Source organism: Micromys minutus, assembly GCF_963924665.1.
Source record: "Micromys minutus genome assembly, chromosome: 14".
NCBI lineage: Eukaryota > Metazoa > Chordata > Mammalia > Rodentia > Muridae > Micromys > Micromys minutus.
Genome location: NC_137983.1, coordinates 52,010,047 through 52,029,991, shown reverse-complemented (window position 1 = coordinate 52,029,991; position 19,945 = coordinate 52,010,047). Strand labels below are relative to the sequence as shown.

The following is a 19,945-nucleotide window of genomic DNA, read 5'->3' as shown; positions in this document are numbered from 1 at the left end:
GTTGGCCCGGGTCAGCTGCTGTACAAAGCACAGGACACAGGCTGGGCACACGCAACTCTGAGCCTTGAGGAAGACTGGACCTCAACTCATGCACCACTCAGAAAATATGTGATACTTTACATTAGACAGAAACCTACTTCTGTCTCATAGCTCAGAATTATTGAGTGTCTTACAGAACACCAATATCGGGCTCTCGTCTGTCTTAGAAATGAGGGTTTTACTTGAGACTTTCCCCACTTTGGACACAAAGTCTAAAGAGGATATTTTACCTGCTGCTGTCAGGTTAGTGAGAGCGGCTAGAGCAAGTCCTTGTGCAACGTCATCTTAATTCTTATAGTTCTTTAATGTGGAAATTCAATAGCTCAACAGAAACTAATGCAGATAGAGGAAGAGACAGCAGCTGTAAGTGGGTCTGGAGGTCACCTCTGGCCAGGGGAGGGCACCTCGCCCTGGGGAATCTTGTATTTGGTAGCAATGGGAGGAGCTGTTTATCAAGGGTTCAGACATCATCCCATCCTACAGAGCCAGTCTTCTGGGAGGTGTGGCTCTGGGTGACAAAGCTAATTGTAGTTTAGAGAAGGGTGACTCATTGTCACCTCGAGGAAAGCTGCCTGCCCCAGCGGTGGCTCCTTAAATAGTGGTGTCTGATTTCACAGGGAGGACAAAACTAACAACCCTTGTATTACATTGGACAGAGAGAATCTGCCCTCGGCGGCTGCCTTTGCAGGGCTGTGTTCTATCCTTGGTCTGAGTATTTATTCATCTGCTCCCAAAGCGTCAGGGGCAAAGTCTGATAGGGCAGTGCCTATTCATAGCTCCCTCCTGAGGGAGCAGCTGGGCATGTGCCCACAGAATATAGGAGGGCTGTGGCAGAGGCATGCCCTAGCATCCTCACCAGGGCAGGACAGGGGGAAACCAGGTCACGGGGGCAAGAATATAAATTGGAGGGTGCTGTTTGCAACAGCACCTCAGTCGTTCCCAGCATCCTGTTTCTACATCCCCTTAGAAAGAGCCCTGGCCAGGCCCGTTTTTCATTACACCTATGACTGAAAAGTGTGAAATAGTAGGTGAGCATCACCATGTTGAAGGCCCTGTGAGGACCAAGGGCACAGAGTTCAACAGAAGAACGTTTTTCTTCCAGGGCAAGGCCAGTGTCCACTTGTCTAAACTCGAGGCCAGCTGCAAGCAATGGGCACTGATGCACACTGGCCTGGATGGGAAGTCAGCTGTGGATAGACATCAGTGTCTAGGACCACATAAGCTGGACCAGTTCCCTCGCCCATAATCAGTAATGAGGCAAGCATCCACTTCATTCCCCATGCTGCAGACAGGAAAACAGAGGCACTAAGTTATCCAAGGCCTAACACCTTGCAAGAGGCAAGGAGTAATGAAACACACGGAATTAAACTATTCAAGGGTGTCCCTATGCATGTGCATGCTTGGGGAGCTTATAGAGATCTTGGTTCTAGGTGCTGCACAAATACATCTTTCTTCTTCTTCTTCTTCTTCTTCTTCTTCTTCTTCTTCTTCTTCTTCTTCTTCTTCTTCTTCTTCTTCTTCTTTTTCTCCTCCTCCTCCTCCTCCTCCTCCTTCTTCTCCTCCTCCTCTTTCTTCTTCTTCTTCTTCTTCTTCTTCTTCTTCTTCTTCTTCTTCTTCTTCTTCTTCTTCTTCTTCTTCTCCTCCTCCTTCTCCTCCTCCTCCTCCTCCTCTTTCTTCTTCTTCTAACAAGTCCATTAGTGCCCTGTGGCTGAAGTGACAAGGTGCCACAAATGGGGTGGCTTGAACAACAAAACTGTATTCTCTAGACTAGAAGTCTGAGATTCGGGTGCCTGACCTATGAGAAGATGCTTGCTCCGAATGAGTCTATTCTGAGTTCTGGGACTTAGGACTCCACACTGAGATTGGAAGACCACCATTTAACCCCTAACAGCTATGGCATACTTTCAGCTTTTACTTTTTAAGCAGCGTCAGTAAAGAAGCCCGTGGTCAGCTGCCAAGGCAGGCCAGTTGCATGGCCTAGGCCACATGTGGCAAATGCTCCAGGCCCTTCTTCTGTCTCGCAGGCGTCATTCCCAGCCAACCTGCAGCTTGTCCTTGTTCTCCGGCCCACCGGCTTTTTCCAGCGGACTCTCTCGGACATCGCCTTCAAGTTCAACAGAGATGAGTTTAAGATGAAAGTACCGGTGAGTGCTTGCCTGGGCAGTGTCAGCAGAAGGGAGCTTAAGTACGTTCCTGGCACATGGTAAACTCTCATGAAGTGACCTCCACTCTGTGGCAGTAAATAGAACCCCAAAGATTCTGTCGGGAGTGACACTCCCCCTGAGTTCTGTCAGTAGGACCTTAGTGGTTTCCCCTTCCCTTGAATCTTGTCCCACCCAAGCTAGTGGTCCAGACATTCAAGGACACAACTCCATCAAAATACTGAAAGTCACGGTACACTGTGAGGGGCATACCTCAAACGTCTTAGATAAGGGTGGCTGGTGGAAGACTGTGTCCTGAGGCCATGGAGGGAGCCTCAGCTGCCACACATGCTGGACCTCAGCCAGGAACAAGCTAGCAGGGTATCCTCCCTTATTTCCACGTGTCCCGTCAGCATGGGTCAGCCCTTTGCCATCACGCACTGAGAAAGGACCCTCATGGTGCTCTACTTCCCCTCGAGAACCAAGACTTTCTATAAAGTTCCGGAGAGCACACACTTCACAGCCCGTGAAGCCTGGCTGCTCACGCAGCGCCCAGGAGCTGCAGAGGGCCACCCCAGGAGTTGGCTTCTTTTTCACAAAGGTAACAGGAACACAGGGGCCATGCCAGCCTCTGGGACTCCCTAGAGTCCACAGTGCTGTCTGCTGTGGCTCGGTCTTCGGGCAGCAGGTACCCTCTCTTTTCTAACTGTCTAAAGTCCCTGCCCACCCCTCATGGCTGCTCCCTTCCCTTTGCTCCAGCCTAGAGCCCTTCAAAACAGGAGCATCGGAGCCCGAGTTCACTACCCATTCTGCTCTGTCTCCACAGCAGTCCCCTCAAGAATCAGAGTGATGGCTAGTGAGGGACGTTCAGCATGGCCCAAGTCCTCAAGGGGTGACTGTGACTCTCTAAGAGTCATGAGTGGGTAGCACCGAGAATAACTGGCCTCCAGGTCTATCAGAAGATACTGAACCCCATGTCTTGGGGCATTTCTTTCTAGACAGCCCATTTCTTAGACCTAGTTAAAGGCAGAACCACCCAAGGCAATGGCTCACCTAGCTAGAAGTCAAATCCTGATCCCAAAACTAGATATGGGAGACATGTCCATAGCCCTTGTCTCTGAGCCCCATGGAAGCTGCAGTGACACTCTGCCCTCCCTATTATGATCAGATGACATCAACATGTCCGGCTCTTCTCTGCCTTCAGCACATAAGCCACACTAACAACAGTTTTCCTCACCTCTGAACGGTTGAGGCCATGTGTATGGTCTCTTTTGTACAACTATTTCATAGTATTATGCTAATAGGTGTCAGAAACAGGTTCACAGAAACTGTTCTGGCACCCACAAGCTCAGAGACCAATCTTATATAAATCCTAGAATTATCAAAGGACTTAGCTTTTAGATGGTAACGGATACCTTTTCCACTGTACCGACCTCATGGCAAGAGAGCTCTTTAGAAGTTCTCCCAAGCTCCTCACCTTCTGTGTTATGATGGAAAATGTATCACACACACACACACACACACACACACACACACACACACACACACACCAGTGCTAATGTTAAGGATAGAGGCTTCCTTGAGTTACCCAATCCATCTTTGGCTTACTGGCCATGAGCAGTGGATAAATTTATTAGAAGAATAAATTTACTTACTTGGCAGCATGTGGATAAATTTATTAGAAGAATGAGGAGAAAATGGAGCAGCCCTGGGAGAACTCTGTTTTCTAGTTCAAACTGAGGACTGACTTTCATCTGGTAGCCGCACTGCGGTGGGGGCCTAATATCTAGACTGCTTCTCGGCACCATGAACCCTGCTTCCCAGCAACCCTGACTTATGCCCAGAAGGCACCAGAGCATTTTCTCTATTGTAACAGCCCAGGTTGTCTCTAGACACCCCCGGTAGAGAGCCCCCACTTTAAACTGACGCAGTGTTGAATAATAGATGTCATGGTATCAAATCACTTCTGCACCGAGCCTTTAGAAGTTTACTCTGCAGTATCTGCTTGACAGCTTACAAAGCAAAGTCTGGATTTTCACCTAAAACTTGTGCTAGAATAAATGACCAGAGAAAAGTGAGATCCGGCTAGGGATGAAGAGCTTGGCTGGCCGCTTCCACCACACAGAGTAGGGCCTCTTCAGAGTTGCCAGTCCGATGAGATGGGGGCCTGACTGTGCTGCTAAATTAATTCTCACCAGTGCCTAAAATGATGTGAGCTTCATCAGGAGCCAGCGTAAACTGGTTTCTTAGGAAGCAAAGCTCTGTTCCCTCGGCATACTGAGCTCCTTGCCAGAGATATTCCCTCGGCATACCGAGCTTGCCAGCGAAGGTCCTGGCACCCATGGTATCTGTGACAAGCCAGGCACTTAATGTAGGGGTTGGTCATGTCCAGTGGCCTCACTGAGTCCTCACCCAGTGAGATCCATCAGAGTATGCCCATTGTATAGATGAGGAAGCCAAGGAGCAAATAAAATAAGAGGCTTGCATGAGGCCCATCAAGTCAGAAGCCAGAGCCATGTGGAGTCCAGGGCGAGGTGACTGATCATGCTCCTCTTTCATAGGTCATGATGCTAAGCTCAGTGCCAGAACTACACGGCTACATTGATAAGTCGCAGCTGACCGAGGACCTCGGGGGGACCCTGGACTACTGCCACTCCAGGTGGCTGTGCCACCGCACAGTGAGTGGGCCTGGTGCTCTGCAGCCGCGGTTCTCATTACTTCATAGCCCGGCAGAATAGTTTTCACATGACAACACTGCCTTTTAAAAACATGCTCACATGAAGTTCCTTCCCCAAGAATGAGGAGATGGTCTCTGTAGACCTTAGTCACTGTAAAGAAAAACCATGAGTAATGAGCCTGGGTGCGGCTCTCTCTGAGCTGAGAGGGGAAAAAAAACCTACCAAGCTCTGTCAAGGAGCTGGAGGTGGAGACCCTGAGCGTAGAATGACCCCGGGCAACAGGGATATTTGCAAAGCCAGCCCCGTACATTTCTGAAGAAGCAGAGGTTGGGACACTCACCAGAAGGCATTTGCTGACACCCGTGTCCACGGGGCTTGGGGGCCACCCTCTCCTCTCCAGGAACAGTCATGGTGTCAACTTTCAGAGCTGCAGGCCAGGGACCGTGTGCAGGATTCCGTGACTGTGCTCTCCTTCCTCCTCAGGCTATTGAAAGCTTCGCCCTCATGGTGAAGCAGACGGCCCAGATGCTGCAGGCCTTTGGGACCGAGCTGGCCGAAACGGAGCTGCCGAATGACGTCCAGTCAACCAGCTTGGTGCTCAGCGCGCACACCGAGAAGAAGGCTAAAGTGAAGGTGGGTGTGGTCTGTGGGGCTGAGGTTCAGAGCAGGCCAGTTTGATCCTAGACACAAGATGTCGGGTGAGTTGCCACATGGAAGGGCCAGAAGTAAGCGGGTCTCTGGGGTCTCTTGATAGGATGCTGAGAATAACTATAGCCCTCTTCAAAGTCCTGTAAACAAGCCTGTGAGAAATGCATGGGCATTGGTGGATGGCTCCCCTCAGCCCAGAAAACCCGAGGGACTTCAGGGTCTGTGCAAAGTCAAGACCAGAGAGAGCACTTCTCTGGTGTGTGTGCTGGGGGGGGCACTCTGGTGTAACTGGGCAGGGCCCCTGCCAGTTCCTCTCACTGGCGACTGATGAATTTCTTGCATAAAATACCACTGTACTGCAAGCTCACATGTCCTTCTGGGGTCAAGACATTCTACATCCCCGATGGCTTTCAGACAGCAGGGTCTGGGTAGGTGTAGGCTGCTGTGTGTCCTGAGGATAATACCCCATCTCTGTGAGGCACGTCTCTCGCTCCTTAGAAATGGCTTTGTCTGTACAACAAGGCCAACCACAGGAGAGAGATGCTCAAAAGTCAGGTTTCCAGTTGTTTTGACCTTATCCCCACACCCTGAGTGACCCATAGCCCTAGCTTTGCCACATTGAGCAGCGGTGGCATCATTCTTGCAAGCATGTATTTAAAAAAAAGAACTAATTCTTTGAGAATTGACAGTTTCAAGTGCACTATCACCCACAGTGCACAGTGTTCCCACCCCATGCTAGCCCCACCTACTCAGTGAGACCTGAGCCCAGCCAGCTGGCTGCAATACAAACCCTGTGTGCTCTCTCTCTCTCTCTCTCTTTCTCTCTCTCTCTCTCACACACACACACACACACACACACACACACACACTCCTCTGCAGGAGGATCTGCAGCTTGCACTGAAGGAGGGGAACAGCATCCTCGAGAGCCTCAGGGAGCCACTGGCTGAGAGTACTGCCCATAGTGTGAACCAGGACCAGCTGGACAATCAGGCCACTGTGCAGAGGTAAGGCCTGCACCCTCCTTCCCTCCCTTGCTCTGGCCAAGGTGCAAGACTTCCACAGATACACAGCCACTGTGAAAACACAAGACTATTAGCCAAAAAGATTGCAACAGAACCCAGGCAGGTAGCCCTCTGGCCAGCCTCCCGTGCTAAACAAGAGAAGCGGGGAGTTCAAGGACAGACAGTTTCATGGACAGGAAAATGTTGGGCAGGCAACAACAGCAGAGCACCTTAGATTTGAATGGCTGCCACCCCCCCAGTGAGTCATTGTAGGAGAGTAGCTCAGGGTGCCTCTGCTCCAGCCCTGTGTTTTCAGGCATGCGTTTTACTATCACAGTAAAGAGTGCTGCCTGTCTTCCTCACTGGTTCTCCATGTTCTTAACACAACACAGTCAGTGTTCACTAGTGCTCCTGTGGCCTATCTCCTTCCTCACCACCCTGCAGACTGGAAGGGTGCTGGTCCCACCTACAGGGCAGGCTCGGAGCGCCTGGATGCATAGAATTTTGTCCATAAACCCAGTGGTAGGCAGCCGGACTCTTGGCTCCTGGCTTTCACCTGTGCTCACCCACATAGGCTGTGGCTGTGTGCAGAACAGGCATGTTGTATTTGGGAACATAGGAAAGGCACACAGTAGGTTACCAAGAGTCACTAACTAGCAGGAGATCTAGGTAGCCTCGCCCTGGGAAATTTATCAACTCCTCCAAGACTAGGTAAAGGGTTAGAATAAGGAGGTGCTGGTTGGTTCTGTATAAAGTCCTAAGGGCGAGGGTGAGAGTGAGGAAGGCAAACGCTAGCTCTGACCTTGGCAGTCAAATGCTGGGTTGTCATCAGTAAACCCAGTGGCCCTTCAAAAGTGAATGAATGTGGGACTAGGGAGATGACACAGTTGACTGACTGTTCTTTATGCAAGAACAACACCCTGAGTTGGGATCCCCAGTAGAAAGCTCAGGTGTAATGGCTCATATCTGTAATCTCAGTACTGTGCAGACAAAGACAGGCAGATTCCTGGTGCCCACTGGCAGAATTGGCAAGCTTTAGGTTCCATGAGAGACCCTGTCTCAAGTAACAATATGGAAAACAACTGAAGAAAACTTCTGATATCAACTCCTGGTGTACACATACACACACACACACACACACATACACACACGCGTGCGCGCGCAGGGCTCTGCTCTGCTGCATCTGTGTGACACAGGCATGGGTGCAGGAGGGAAGTTTGAGCCTGGGGTCTTGTCTGACATGCATCTCCCTTGTGCCCCTCAGAACCCTGAGAACTAACTGTAGGAGTCAGCGCATGGGGCTGAGGAGTCACTGGAAAGCTTATCCGGGAAACCTCTGGGAGGCACGGTGTTCCTCACTCCTGCGACCCCTTCCTCTCTTTCAGGCTCTTGGCCCAGCTGAATGAGACCGAGGCTGCCTTTGATGAGTTCTGGGCAAAGCATCAGCAGAAGCTAGAACAGTGCCTGCAGCTGCGGCACTTTGAGCAAGGCTTCCGGGAGGTGAGCGCTAAGCTGCAGGCCATGAGGCGCTGCCTTTCAGGAAGTAGGAATAGATTCGTCCGCTTTATTTCTAACCCAGCAGTCCTCGACCCATGGCTGGCAACCCCCTTAGGGGTCCCTCAAGACCATCCTGCCTATCAGATATTTGTTTATATTACAGTTTACAACAGTCAGAAAATTGCAGTTATAAAGTAGCAACAAAAATAATTTTGTAGGTAGGGGTCACCACAACATGAGATCCTGACACCCTTTGCCAGTTCCCTGAGCGGTAGCAGACCATAGCTCAATGTTGCAGCCTAGACTGACATCGAAGCTCTAGGTTCAGGACACCCATCACACAGAACCTTGGGCGGCCCTTTGCAGCCCCTCCCAGCTCCACAGGTGTCTCCAGTTCCTGGAGAACATTCTGTGACTTAAACTTCCAGATCACAGTTTACTATTGGAGGAAGTCAGGACAGGAACTCAAGCAGGGCAGGAACCTGAAGGCAGGAGCAGATGCAGAGGCCATGGAGGAGTGCTGCTCAGTGGCCTGCTTCCCAGGGCTTGCTCAGCCTGCTTTCTTATAGAACCCAGGACCATCAGCCCAGGGATGGCCCCACCCACCATGAGCTGGGTCCTCCCTCATGGATCACTATATGAGAAGATGTCCTACAACTGGGTCACATGGAAGCATTTCCTCAAATGAGGCTCCTTCCTCTCTGATAACTCCAGCTTGTATCAAGTGGACACACAAAACCAGCCAGTACAGCTAAACTCCACCTTCTTGTCAATCAGAACAGGACCACCACATATCCAGGTGTTCTTAGCTTCGCTTCATCAGGGCTGCACAGTTTTCAGCATAGTTTCAGTTGTCTTATTGGACGTACACTGAACTACAACATTTTAAAAATACAAATGGCATGGTGTTTTCATTCTGAGTATATCTACTGCAGTATAGAGAGATGCAGCTGCCCTTGTCTGTCTCTGGTGGCCATCGGACATGCCCACTGCTGAGGCTTTCTGTTTTCTTTCTGTGGAGTTCTCTGCATAGGTGACCATGCCATGCAAAGGACACTTGAACTTCTTCCCTTTGGCTGTGTCTTTCTCCCTGTTACACTGGCTTCAGCTTCCTGTTTGAGTGAAGGCAGTGAAGGCCACCTGGATACCTTGGGTCCACGTGGGGAAGCATCCCCCGTCCCCCAGCCACACATCCTGGTGGCTCTCAGGCCTCTGCAGGAGTTCCTTACTGAGCTGAGAGCATCTCTCAGCTGCTGTTCTTCTCAGATAGTTTACGATCAGGGTGGATGTCCAATTTATTCCATTCTTTGCCTTACCTGGTGAATTTTGTGACCTCTGACCTGTTGCTCATTCTGTGGATAGGTTTTCAGATTCTTCACCACCTTGCAACTCTGAAACAAAGCCTGGTCACAGTGTGTGGTTAGTTCCTGCAATATAGTTGCTTTTATGTATGGCTGAGTCAAGTTTGGCAATAGTTTGCTAATTTTTGCTACCAATTCAAGGTGCACAGGTTAGGAGGACAGGTCTGGGGATTCAGGGTGCATGGATCTGGGGTTGTCTTTTCTACCCTTTCTCTTGTTTTGGAATCAGAACAATGTTATTTTGAGGAAATGAATCAATCAAAAGAGGACTGTGGAGAAGGTTGTATAGATTAGTATTAATTTTTGTATGTGTGCTTATGTATGTGTTTCTGTGGGTGTGTGCCAAGTGTGTATGTGTGCACACACATGTGTGTGCATGGGCACAAAGACTAGAGGGGATGTCAGTGTCCTTGCTCATGCTGTACCTTTACCTTTGGGAGACATGGGATATCGCTGAGCCTGGAGCTCACTGAGTGAGCAAGACTGAGCTCCAAGGATCCTTTTGTCTTCTCCCAGAAGCCCCAGGGACCACTGGAGTTGTAGGTACAAACCACCACACCCAACACTTTGAGTACTAGAGATGTGAACTTAGGTGCACTTGATTGACAAGCTTTTTACTGTTTGAGCCCCTCAGTTCTTCTATAAACATTAGATGTGATACCCTGGGAAGCTATCTAGGCCTGGAGGTGTGTGTGTGTGTGTGTGTGTGTGTGTGTGTGTGTGTGTGTGTGTGCGTGTGTGTATGTATGTGTGTATGTATGTGTGTGTGTGTGTTGGGATGTGTATGTGTGTGTTGAGGTATGTGTGTTGGGGGGATGTTGGGTGTGTGTAGGGATATGTATGTGTGTTAGGCTGAGGGTGGGGGTTAAGTGGTGACTGAGCTTGCTCAGCAGTTCTGCCACTGTGGAAAAAGCTGTTTCACAGTGAACAAATGGATGATCCTATCAGGAGGTGGTCCCCTTCCTCTTCATCATGTTGGGTGAGATCCATGTCCAGACATGCTTCTGTTTTCTTCCTGTCCGTGGGAGGCTGTAGTGACGGCCCCCACTTCCTCGCCAATATTGACAGCTTGTGTCTTTCCACAGTGCAGACAGAGCACTGACTGCTGTATAAGCACAGTGCGACACTTGAAAGGCAGCTCGTCTTTTCAAAGGAACAGCAATTTGCTTTATTGTTTCCTGTTTTTGGTTTAATTGATTTCTGATTGTATCTTCGTTTATTTCTACAGTGGATTTGAATTTACTTTAGTCTTATTCTTGGCTTGGGGTATGAGCCTATAGTAGCTACTTAAGATTATTTTTTAAAATAGTACACTTATTTATTTAGTGGGTTTTTGGTTTTTTTTGAGACAAGGTCTCAGTCTTTATACAGTTTTGACATCTGGAAACTCAGTATGTAGCCTAGGTAGCCTCAAACCCACAATGATCCTCGTAGCCGGCTTATTAATATTACACATATGTGTTAGGAGTGCCAACACTTTTCCTCCCACTCCTTTTCCTGATATGTCCCATGGGTTCTGATCTGCTATACTCCCATTGTCCTTGAACTCGATACCTTGTACTTCCTGTAAAGCCTCCTCAGCGACCTGTGGGTCATTCACAAGTCCTGTGGAGTTGTTTGGTTTCCAAGTGTTCTGGAAATGAGGCTGTGGGCAGGGACAGCCCCCCAAGAGGCTCTGCAGGCCCCAGTGGGTTGGCCAAAGCCTGATGTCCTTCATCACCTGGCTGCTGTTGGGGTCGCCATCCCCCACCCCCAGGCCTGGGCTCCTGAGTGAGGCACAGATGTTCCAGACAGCCTTCCTCTGTTGCAGGTCAAAACCGCCTTGGATTCCATGTCCCAGAAGATAGCTGCGTTCACGGATGTTGGCAACAGCCTGGCCCATGTGCAGCATCTTCTGAAGGACTTGGCCACCTTTGAGGAGAAGTCCAGCGTGAGAGTCGGGCATGGGTGGAAGGAGAAAGGCCACACGTCATCTGACTATGCAGAGGGCACAGCACTGAGCTTCCCCTTGAACATAAGCTCCTGTGGCACCTAAGGGGTAGCACAGGCCGTGTGCAGGGAGCCCCAAGAGTCCTCCATCATCTCAAACACACACCCTGTCCTCCGCGCCCCTTTGTCTAGCTCTGTCATGATTCCTTCACTTTCAAGCCTGTACTTATTGTATGTCTGGGCACGCAGCACCTTCCTGACTCTCACGACCTTTGGCCTCAGAAGTCCTGAGGACTCAGTGGGCCTCAGGCAGCCACAGCACACCACAAACTCCACACCCATTGCCCACCTTTAGGGCAGACACAAATAGGACTAGGTTTACCTTTTGTCTCTCCACACCGGACTAAACAGACTATCTTGATGTGTCATGCAGGTGACTGTGGACAAGGCCCGAGCCCTGTCCCTGGAGGGCCAGCAGCTGATTGAGAACAGGCACTATGCTGTAGATTCCATCCATCCCAAGTGTGAGGAGCTCCAGCACCTATGTGACCACTTCGCCTCTGAGGTCACTAGGAGGCGGGACCTTCTCAGCAAGTCCTTGGAGCTGCATAGCCTCCTGGAGACGGTAGGACACCCAGCTGGGCTTAACTGGACACCAGAGCACCCCCACCTCCGCGTCCTGTCTTGTCCACTCTTGCCCCCATGCACCCAGTGTCTCAGTAATGCTTTCTTGGGTTCTGTTAGTTCTGCCTCATTCTGACCCCTCCCCTGTGGTGAGTCCAGCCCTGGAAACCTAGTCAGCTCTGCAGTGGCAGGTCCCCTCCAGCCACCCTTTGCCGTAGTGGCAGAGCGCCTCACTTCCTGCAGGAACATCGGACAGGAGGCAGGGGTGGGGAGCACGGGGTCTGGCAGGCAGCCACAGGGGAAGGATGGGGCGGCAGGTGCTGAGATCGACGCCCTTTCCTTGTTTCCAGTCCATGAAATGGAGCGATGAGGGGATCTTCCTGCTGGCTTCACAGCCTGTGGACAAATGCCAGTCCCAGGATGGTGCGGAGGCGGCCCTCCAGGAGATCGAGAAGTTTCTGGAGACTGGCACAGAAAATAAGATTCAGGAGCTCAATAAGATTTACAAGGAATATGAATGCATCCTCAGCCAGGACCTTCTGGTAATGCCAACGAGGGTTTCTGTCTCCGCGGGCTATGGTGTGGGGCTGGGGACCCACTTCAGAGGATATTCCAAAGAACATGTTTTTTGAGATGCTAAGGATTGAACCCAGGACCTTATCATACATGTGAGGCAATGTCCGTGAGCTATGACATCAACCCCAGAAGAAGCCTTTGAGTAGGAGATGGGGTTGGTGCGTAGACGTGCAGGGATGAGAGCATCAGGTTCAGCCCTTCCTCCACTACAGAAGTTATTCCATGCCACCACCTCCCCAGCATCTCCTGGGATAGGTGTGAGGTTGTAGTGTGGCATTCACTGGAGCCCTGGTCATACCATGGTGCCTCTGATATTACACGAAAGATTGGCTTGGCTCCCCTTCATCCCAGCCAGCTGCCCTAACTCCACTTCTGGGGCGATAGGGAGAGATCGGTCCTCCCATCCACAGCCGTCCTTTCTGAGTTCTGGAGATAGCTCCCAGTCCTGCCGGGGAATCTCACACAGCTCTCGCTGTCCGACCAGGTACAGCACAGTTGATGGAACCCCTTACTCTCCTGTAACAGAGGAGGCTGCAGACACTGTCACACACTCTCTAGATGGCGGGGTGTTTTTATTGGGCTGGAACTGACATTTGCAAGGTGTCTCAGAAGCTGTGTCATTTCAGGAACATGTGCAAAAAGTCTTTCAGAAGCAGGAGAGCACCGAGGAGATGTTCCACCGCAGGCAGGCCAGCCTGAAGAAACTGGCAGCCAAGCAGACACGGCCTGTGCAGCCCGTGGCCCCTCGGCCAGAGGCGCTTACCAAGTCCCCCTCCCCCTCACCAGGTACACTCTTCCTCTAAGGCAGCCAGGTGGCCTGTCTGAGGAAGCCACACTGTTGCCACGCTTTCTCCCTGCCCTCCCTGGTCAGTTTATGGTTAATTTTACTAGAACTCAGCCACACTCTGCCTGCCACGTATCATCAGCTGTGGCTGTTTTTATGCCTTGGCCACAGCAGAGTTGGGTCCTTTCAGCTGAATTCTGGTGACCCACAGAACACTGACTGAGCCATTAAGAAAGGTTCTCAAGTCACTTCCTCTGACCCGTTCTCTTCCCATCCGCCCACTGCTATGCCGTGGCCGGAATCGTGCCCCTGGATCAGCTTTGACCTCTTCCCAAGCCTTCCGGGATCTCACTAACCATGGAACCATGTTCCATGAGCCGCAAGGGTGCCATGGTCTGCTGCCCTCACCATGCTTATAGAGACTTCCTCCTCACTGGATCAGGAGAGCAGTCTTTCCCTTCCGCTCTGGGACAAAAACAAAACAACAACAAACAAAACAGAGGTGAACAGGCTTCTGTCTTGGCCAATGGCAGCCACAGAGGTCCTGGAGAAGCGCCCACCATGGGCCTGTGTTGTGGAGGAGAGGTGGAAAGATGGCCTGAGCATGGGATTCCAGGGTTTCTGAGGCGCCGGTGAGGTGTCTCTCTCTCGTGTGCACTGTCTCCTGTCAGCTATCGCTGTTCCCAATCTAGGGGCTGTGAAGGCCCCAGCCAACATCCCTTACCCACCAGTCACCTTTTCCTCCCGTCTTTATTGCTGTGATCCTTTCTTCTCTTCCTTTCCCCTCTGGGTACAGTTCTTGACAGGGCTAACGCCCTTCTCTGCCCCTTTCTACACTAGGCTCCTGGCGAAGCTCTGAGAACTCCAGCTCTGAGGGCAACGCCCTCCGCAGAGGGCCCTACAGGAGAGCCAAGGTGAGGCTCATGCCGCGATGACCCTGCACGTGCCTGTCCTAGCCAAAGCAAAGCAACTCAGCATCCTCCTTTGGTCCCTGGCTGTCCATGTGCTCTGTCTCTCTGTCTCTTGGCCTCTGGGGCATCTACTTGCCCTCGTCTGACTCTATTCCAAATGGGAACCGAGGCTGGGTGCTCAGTGCCTGCGGGGGCACTTTTCACCCTCAGTGCAGCATGCTGTTCTCTCTCCAGAGCGAGATGAGTGAGCCCCGGCAGGGCCGCACCAGCTCCACGGGAGAAGAGGAAGAGAGCCTGGCCATCCTGCGCAGGTGAGGGGCCGTGCTTCCCACAAGCTGCAGGGCTGTGAGGGTCTGGGTATCCGCAACACAAAGAGGTGAGCAGCACTTAACCTTGGCACAATGAGCGGGAAAGAAGCCGCCACCATGTATATGGCCACTGAAAACAAACACATGAGCTAGAGGACACACACACACACACACACACACACATCCCCCACACACACACACACCACACACACACACACACATATACAGACACACACACACACACCACATACACACACACATCCCCCCCACACACACACACCACACACACACACACACATATACAGACACACACACACACACCACACACACACACATCCCCCACACACACACACCACACACACACACACACACATATACAAACACACACACACACACCACATACACACACACACACACACACACACACACACACACACACACACACACACACATCTGGGCTGGGCAGGTGACCATCTGAGCCCTTACCATGTAGCCTACCTTCTGCTATATGGGAACACATACCTATCCGCAAAGGTGCCTGCAGAGTAATGGCCGAATGTCGTGACACACTGAAAGCCTGCGCTCAGAATGTCACCACTGAAACCTGCCTGCCCCTCACCTTCAGCCAAGTCCCTTCACTCATGAAGTCTCTGATCAGCATCCCAGCCAGACAGTGTGAACACACACCTGGGAGTGTGTCAGCCAGGAGCTGGGGCCATGATCTCAGGGACAGAAGGAAAGGGTCAACCCTGTATCGTCCTGCCTAGCGATGTGTGTTTGCCTATGTAAGAATGAAGACATGGCTCATGGAAGCACATGGGCAAACAGATGCACACAGGCAACACACTTCCTGATGTCCCCAACAAGCCCAGCAGTGTCCCTCTTAGGAGATACAGGACATTGAGTTATAGAACTGAAGCTCCAGCTGAGAGGAACATTCTGTCACTTCTGGCCTCTGATGCCAGATGTGGAGCAAGAGGCAGAGGGGGGTAGTCAGCAGAGAAACTTCCAGGCAGGGCAACACACACAGGCCCTGATATGGAAGTGGCTTCCCACTAGTTATTGGCTATTGGCTGCTTTCTCATAGTCCCGCCCAGGTCCGGTACTCCACCGGCTGTGGCCTTCGCCGATGGGACGACAGATTGGCTGTGGCATTGGCAGACGGTCTCATATCAGAAAGGCATGGATGGCTGGCTGCTCTGTGAGCCTGTGCTCATCTCCTGGGCTCCATGGCTGCTGGGCACATTGCTGGGTTGCAGGTCGTGACCTTGTAGCTCTCGTGAGCAGGAGAGGAGCTGGCAGTGAGGAACCACACCTAGTCAGAGGCTCTGGGGTAGAGAGCAGAGGATCTTCTTGATACACGTCTTAGTGAGACTCCAATGTCTTGTGAAGAAAGCAGGGAGTGTCCTGACTTACTAGTGTGTGAGTGCAGGTGCCACTGAGTTTGTACAGGTGGCCACAAAGGCCAGAAGTGGGTAGAGAAATCAATCCCAGAGGGCAGTGGAAGCTGGGCAGCCAGCTTCTTCCACAGCTCCCCATACTGGGCCACGATGCCATGGTGTCTCCAGTCACAATAAGTCCACACGCTCCGTGATTCCAGATGATCCGCTCACACTGACGTCTTTGCTCTCCGTGCTCCTCCCACAGGCACGTGATGAACGAACTTCTGGACACGGAGCGGGCCTACGTGGAGGAGCTGCTCTGTGTCTTAGAGGTGAGCTTGGGCATGTCCCAGCATTAGGCTTGCCATCACACAACAGCTCCATTTTTAAACTGTTGCTAGAGCTAGACCTCTTGACAAAGGCCTGTATGTCCAGCCACTCTAGAGACAAGGCAGGAGGATCATAGGTTCAAGGCTTACCTGGGCTATAGAGCAAGTTCAAGGTCAGCTTGAAGACCCCACCAGCACACACACACACACACACACACACACACACAGAGAGAGAGAGAGAGAGAGAGAGAATGTTCCAGAAGGCAGGTCTGGAGGAAGAGGACTCTGACCAAGACACTTTGGATATACACAGAAGCAGCAGCTGTGCCTTGTGTAGGTTATGGCTGGATAGAAATGTCAGAAAGGAAGATGGGCGCTCGCCTGTCTCCACACTGGGTACTGTTTGTAGTCGCTTGTGCTTTGTGAGTCTTCTCCAGAGGACCACTGAGGCAAGCACGGACAGGGAAGAGTAGCACCTCAGTTTCCATTGTCTCTGTGGTTCTGTGAATGGATCTCAGACAGCATGCACGCCAGGCGAGCTCTCACCGAGTTCCTCTTCAGCCCTTGGGCTCACTTAAAGTATCAAGGCACGGACCCCGGTACTCACACTCGGTGGTACCAAGCCCAGCTTTCTGTTAGCTGCAGGCATGGCTCTCCCGGCTGACCGCCCCTCCCCTACTTTGCAGGGCTACGCTGCAGAGATGGATAACCCCTTGATGGCACACCTCATCTCAACAGGCCTGCAAAACAAGAAGAACATTCTGTTTGGAAACATGGAGGAAATCTATCACTTCCACAACAGGTAGGACACTTCCAGCCACAGACACATGTGCATGTATGTAGATGCATGCAGTCCCCGTGATCTCTTGCTTGTGGCATGGATGCCTTCAGGGAGCAGGGATCCGTAGCCCTGGGATGAAGGCTGGGAACAAATCTCCGGAGAGAACTCCCAGACAGGTACAAGCACATGGAGCAGGTGCCCATGATACACTCTCTCTCTGAGCACCTTGGTGAGCCCTTGCCCTGCTAGCTCATTCGTAAAGTGTCTGGGTGACAGGCGCAGTGCCTGATGGGAGGATAGGGTGCTGGGAAGCCATCTAGCCCTCATGATTCCTTTTTAGAACTTGGGATCTCCAAGGGCCAGGTCCTTCAGCAGCATCTCTGGGCTTATACAGGAAGTGGCTGCCCACCACGCCACACCCAGTTCTCTGCTCCTTTCCTGCTCAGACCCTTCCCTTTAGCAGCATTCCTTTAGTTCTTGACTTGGCCCTTGTGGCTTTCAACTACAATGAACCCCAAGCAGCCTTCCTCTCCTGGGACCTCCCCAGGGGACAGTTTCAAGTCACTGTTTAGACAGAAAACACAAAGGATTTGGTGGATCCCAGAAAACCTCCAAGCTCATGGCCGGCGTATGCAGGGTCTGCAGAGCCTTCGAGTGTCCCATCCCTGTCTCTGCCCATTGTCTCACCTCTGCCCCAAGAAGGGTAGCTCCAACTTTAGAATGAAGCACAAAGCCAGATAAAGGAAGACAGCTGGGCTGTGACGGGTGTGGGCTGCAAACTCCCAGGCCCGATGGAATGTTACTACCACACCGTGAAAAGATTGCTCTGGGTGTCTGGAAGACAGTGCTGTCTGCTTCTGCTGCGTTCCCTGCCTTACTGACAACCTCTCCATACAGAATATTCCTGCGGGAGTTGGAGAGCTGCATAGACTGTCCGGAGCTGGTGGGGAGATGCTTTCTGGAGAGGGTATGTATCTCTAACTGTCTCACAGGCAGTGTATCTCCCAGGGCTCCTCTGAGTGATCCTGAATGTCCAGCACTAAGTATGCGCAGGGCCCTTGGTGCCTCCGTATCACATACCATGCATGGCAGCTTGCCTGCCTCCGCAAGGTTGCTCGCCACTGATGCCCTCAGCTCCCACTGCGGCTGGAACCAGACAGCAAGTGTCTCCAGTGTAGCAGGAAAGGAGGGGAAAGTGGGATCTTGCTTTTAAGCCTAAAGACTGCTTCTGAAAAAGAGAAAAAAACATGAGGCACAAGGTTTGGAATAGCCAGAGTCGTTTCTGAGGCCCAGTGTGGCCCAACTTTCCTTGTGGGTTGGTTTGTTGTTGCCTAAGCCTCGATAGCTGTATATCACTGGAAAGGGCTCTGGGCTCACTCCCCGTCCGTCTCCTCTCTAGAGTCCTGGGTGTTTCCCTCAGAGGGTGGAGAGGAGTTTAACAGAGGCCGTGTGGAAATGTTCTAAGCAGAGAGAGCGGAATGCACACAGAACTTCCCTCAGACCCATGGGTGTTGTCATGTTGAGCACTGTGAACTGTGTCAGATTCACACCTCCCTTCCAGGAGGTGACTGACAGGAGAAAACAAGGCAGTGTCATGAAATAAGAAGCAAGGGGAGCCCGGGGTACAGCTCAGTGTAGAAGACTTGTCCAGCACACAGCGGGTCCCAGGTTCTATCCCCACACTAAACGTGGGTGTGGGCAGGACGGGGGCACTGATGCTCTGGTGAGTCACTACGCAGGGCCAGATGACGTCCCCATACCTCTAACTCTAGCATTAGTAGGTGGGTGCAGGCAGGCAGGTCTCTGTACATTCAAGGCCATCAAAGGTGACATAGTGAGACCCTGTCTCCAGGTAGGAGAGACGAAGGATCCCACGTTTGTCTTAACTCAGCCTGGAAATAGTGTACCTCCGAGTCCCCAAACCTGGGGTAGTCATCGTGATGTGGGTCAGTGGTCCCTAACCAGCAGCATCAGCACCCCTGTGACTGATAAGACTCCCTCATGCAATGTCTACAACCCTCGCATGTCAGCATTTATTCCACTATTGTCTGTACCCCAGAGTCACCTGAGTCACCTTGAGATACTTGAAAACACATTGGGGACACTGTTGTTTTACCCAGGGCTCAGGGGTGTTCTTACAGAAAAACCCATAAAATGTCCCTTGAGTCTGCAGCATAGTGGCTGTGCCAGCTCTAAAGTCCCTCCTATAGAATAGGAGTCTGTGGGTCCATGTCCTGAATAGCTCCTTATTCAGGTGAGAAGCTACCTGTGCTGAGTTAACTGTGATGTGATGGAAAAGGAAATTCAGATTAACACAGCCCTAGGAAGTGACTGCACAGATGTCAGACAGTGAGGGTGGGGTAGCCTGTGGTAACCACAGTGGCAGGGGTGAGGTGCAGGCTACCCCTCTATCTTTGGAACTGTTACTGCCCCACACTCACTATGCACATAGTCTGCGGCTGTATCCTTAGGGATCGAGGCACAAGACTCCTGGCAGCATGAGCTGAGGCTGTTGGCTTATGTCTCATTCACGCTTCACTTGATTCTAGCACAGAGTGGGTGGGGTCGTACAGGTTGGGGATAGTATTAGAAATCAAAGCCCAGGAGGACTCCAGAGTCAAAGGAGAGCAGGGCACCCAAGGGTGGAGGGTGCAGGAGCTCGCCTGTGCCATCCTGCTAAAGCAAGCCGGCATAAGTTGGGCTCAGGACACCATGAAGATTACCCTTGCCCTATGGTCCTCAGTGCCCACAAACCATCGAGGTTATGTTCCTGAGCCCATTTCATGCCTCAAAACCACATGGCCAACACGATCTGCCTTCAAAAATATGTCTTAAACTGTATCCTCACACGGTCTTTGTCCCAGTGACCCCTGCATTTTACATCCATCTATACCCAGACCCCAGGAACTTCTGTAATCTATAGTCATATGTATCCTATAGCCATTAAAGACCCAGA

At 51.6% G+C, this 19,945-nt stretch overlaps 1 protein-coding gene across 3 annotated transcripts in view; it reads left to right on the top strand.

Annotated features, from left to right (window-relative positions):
• MCF2L (MCF.2 cell line derived transforming sequence like) overlaps positions 1 to 19,945 on the top strand; it is a 91,567-nt gene that overhangs the window by 59,707 nt on the left and 11,915 nt on the right. For all 3 annotated transcript variants that reach the window (XM_080928426.1, XM_080928427.1, XM_080928428.1), the window contains 14 exons: positions 2,064 to 2,183; positions 4,742 to 4,858; positions 5,342 to 5,491; positions 6,386 to 6,510; positions 7,893 to 8,007; positions 11,176 to 11,295; positions 11,728 to 11,919; positions 12,269 to 12,460; positions 13,121 to 13,280; positions 14,119 to 14,192; positions 14,424 to 14,500; positions 16,145 to 16,211; positions 16,895 to 17,010; positions 17,887 to 17,956. In XM_080928426.1, coding sequence (XP_080784552.1) covers positions 2,064 to 2,183; positions 4,742 to 4,858; positions 5,342 to 5,491; positions 6,386 to 6,510; positions 7,893 to 8,007; positions 11,176 to 11,295; positions 11,728 to 11,919; positions 12,269 to 12,460; positions 13,121 to 13,280; positions 14,119 to 14,192; positions 14,424 to 14,500; positions 16,145 to 16,211; positions 16,895 to 17,010; positions 17,887 to 17,956 — 1,695 coding nt within the window. The remainder of the gene's footprint in view (positions 1 to 2,063; positions 2,184 to 4,741; positions 4,859 to 5,341; positions 5,492 to 6,385; positions 6,511 to 7,892; positions 8,008 to 11,175; positions 11,296 to 11,727; positions 11,920 to 12,268; positions 12,461 to 13,120; positions 13,281 to 14,118; positions 14,193 to 14,423; positions 14,501 to 16,144; positions 16,212 to 16,894; positions 17,011 to 17,886; positions 17,957 to 19,945) is intronic.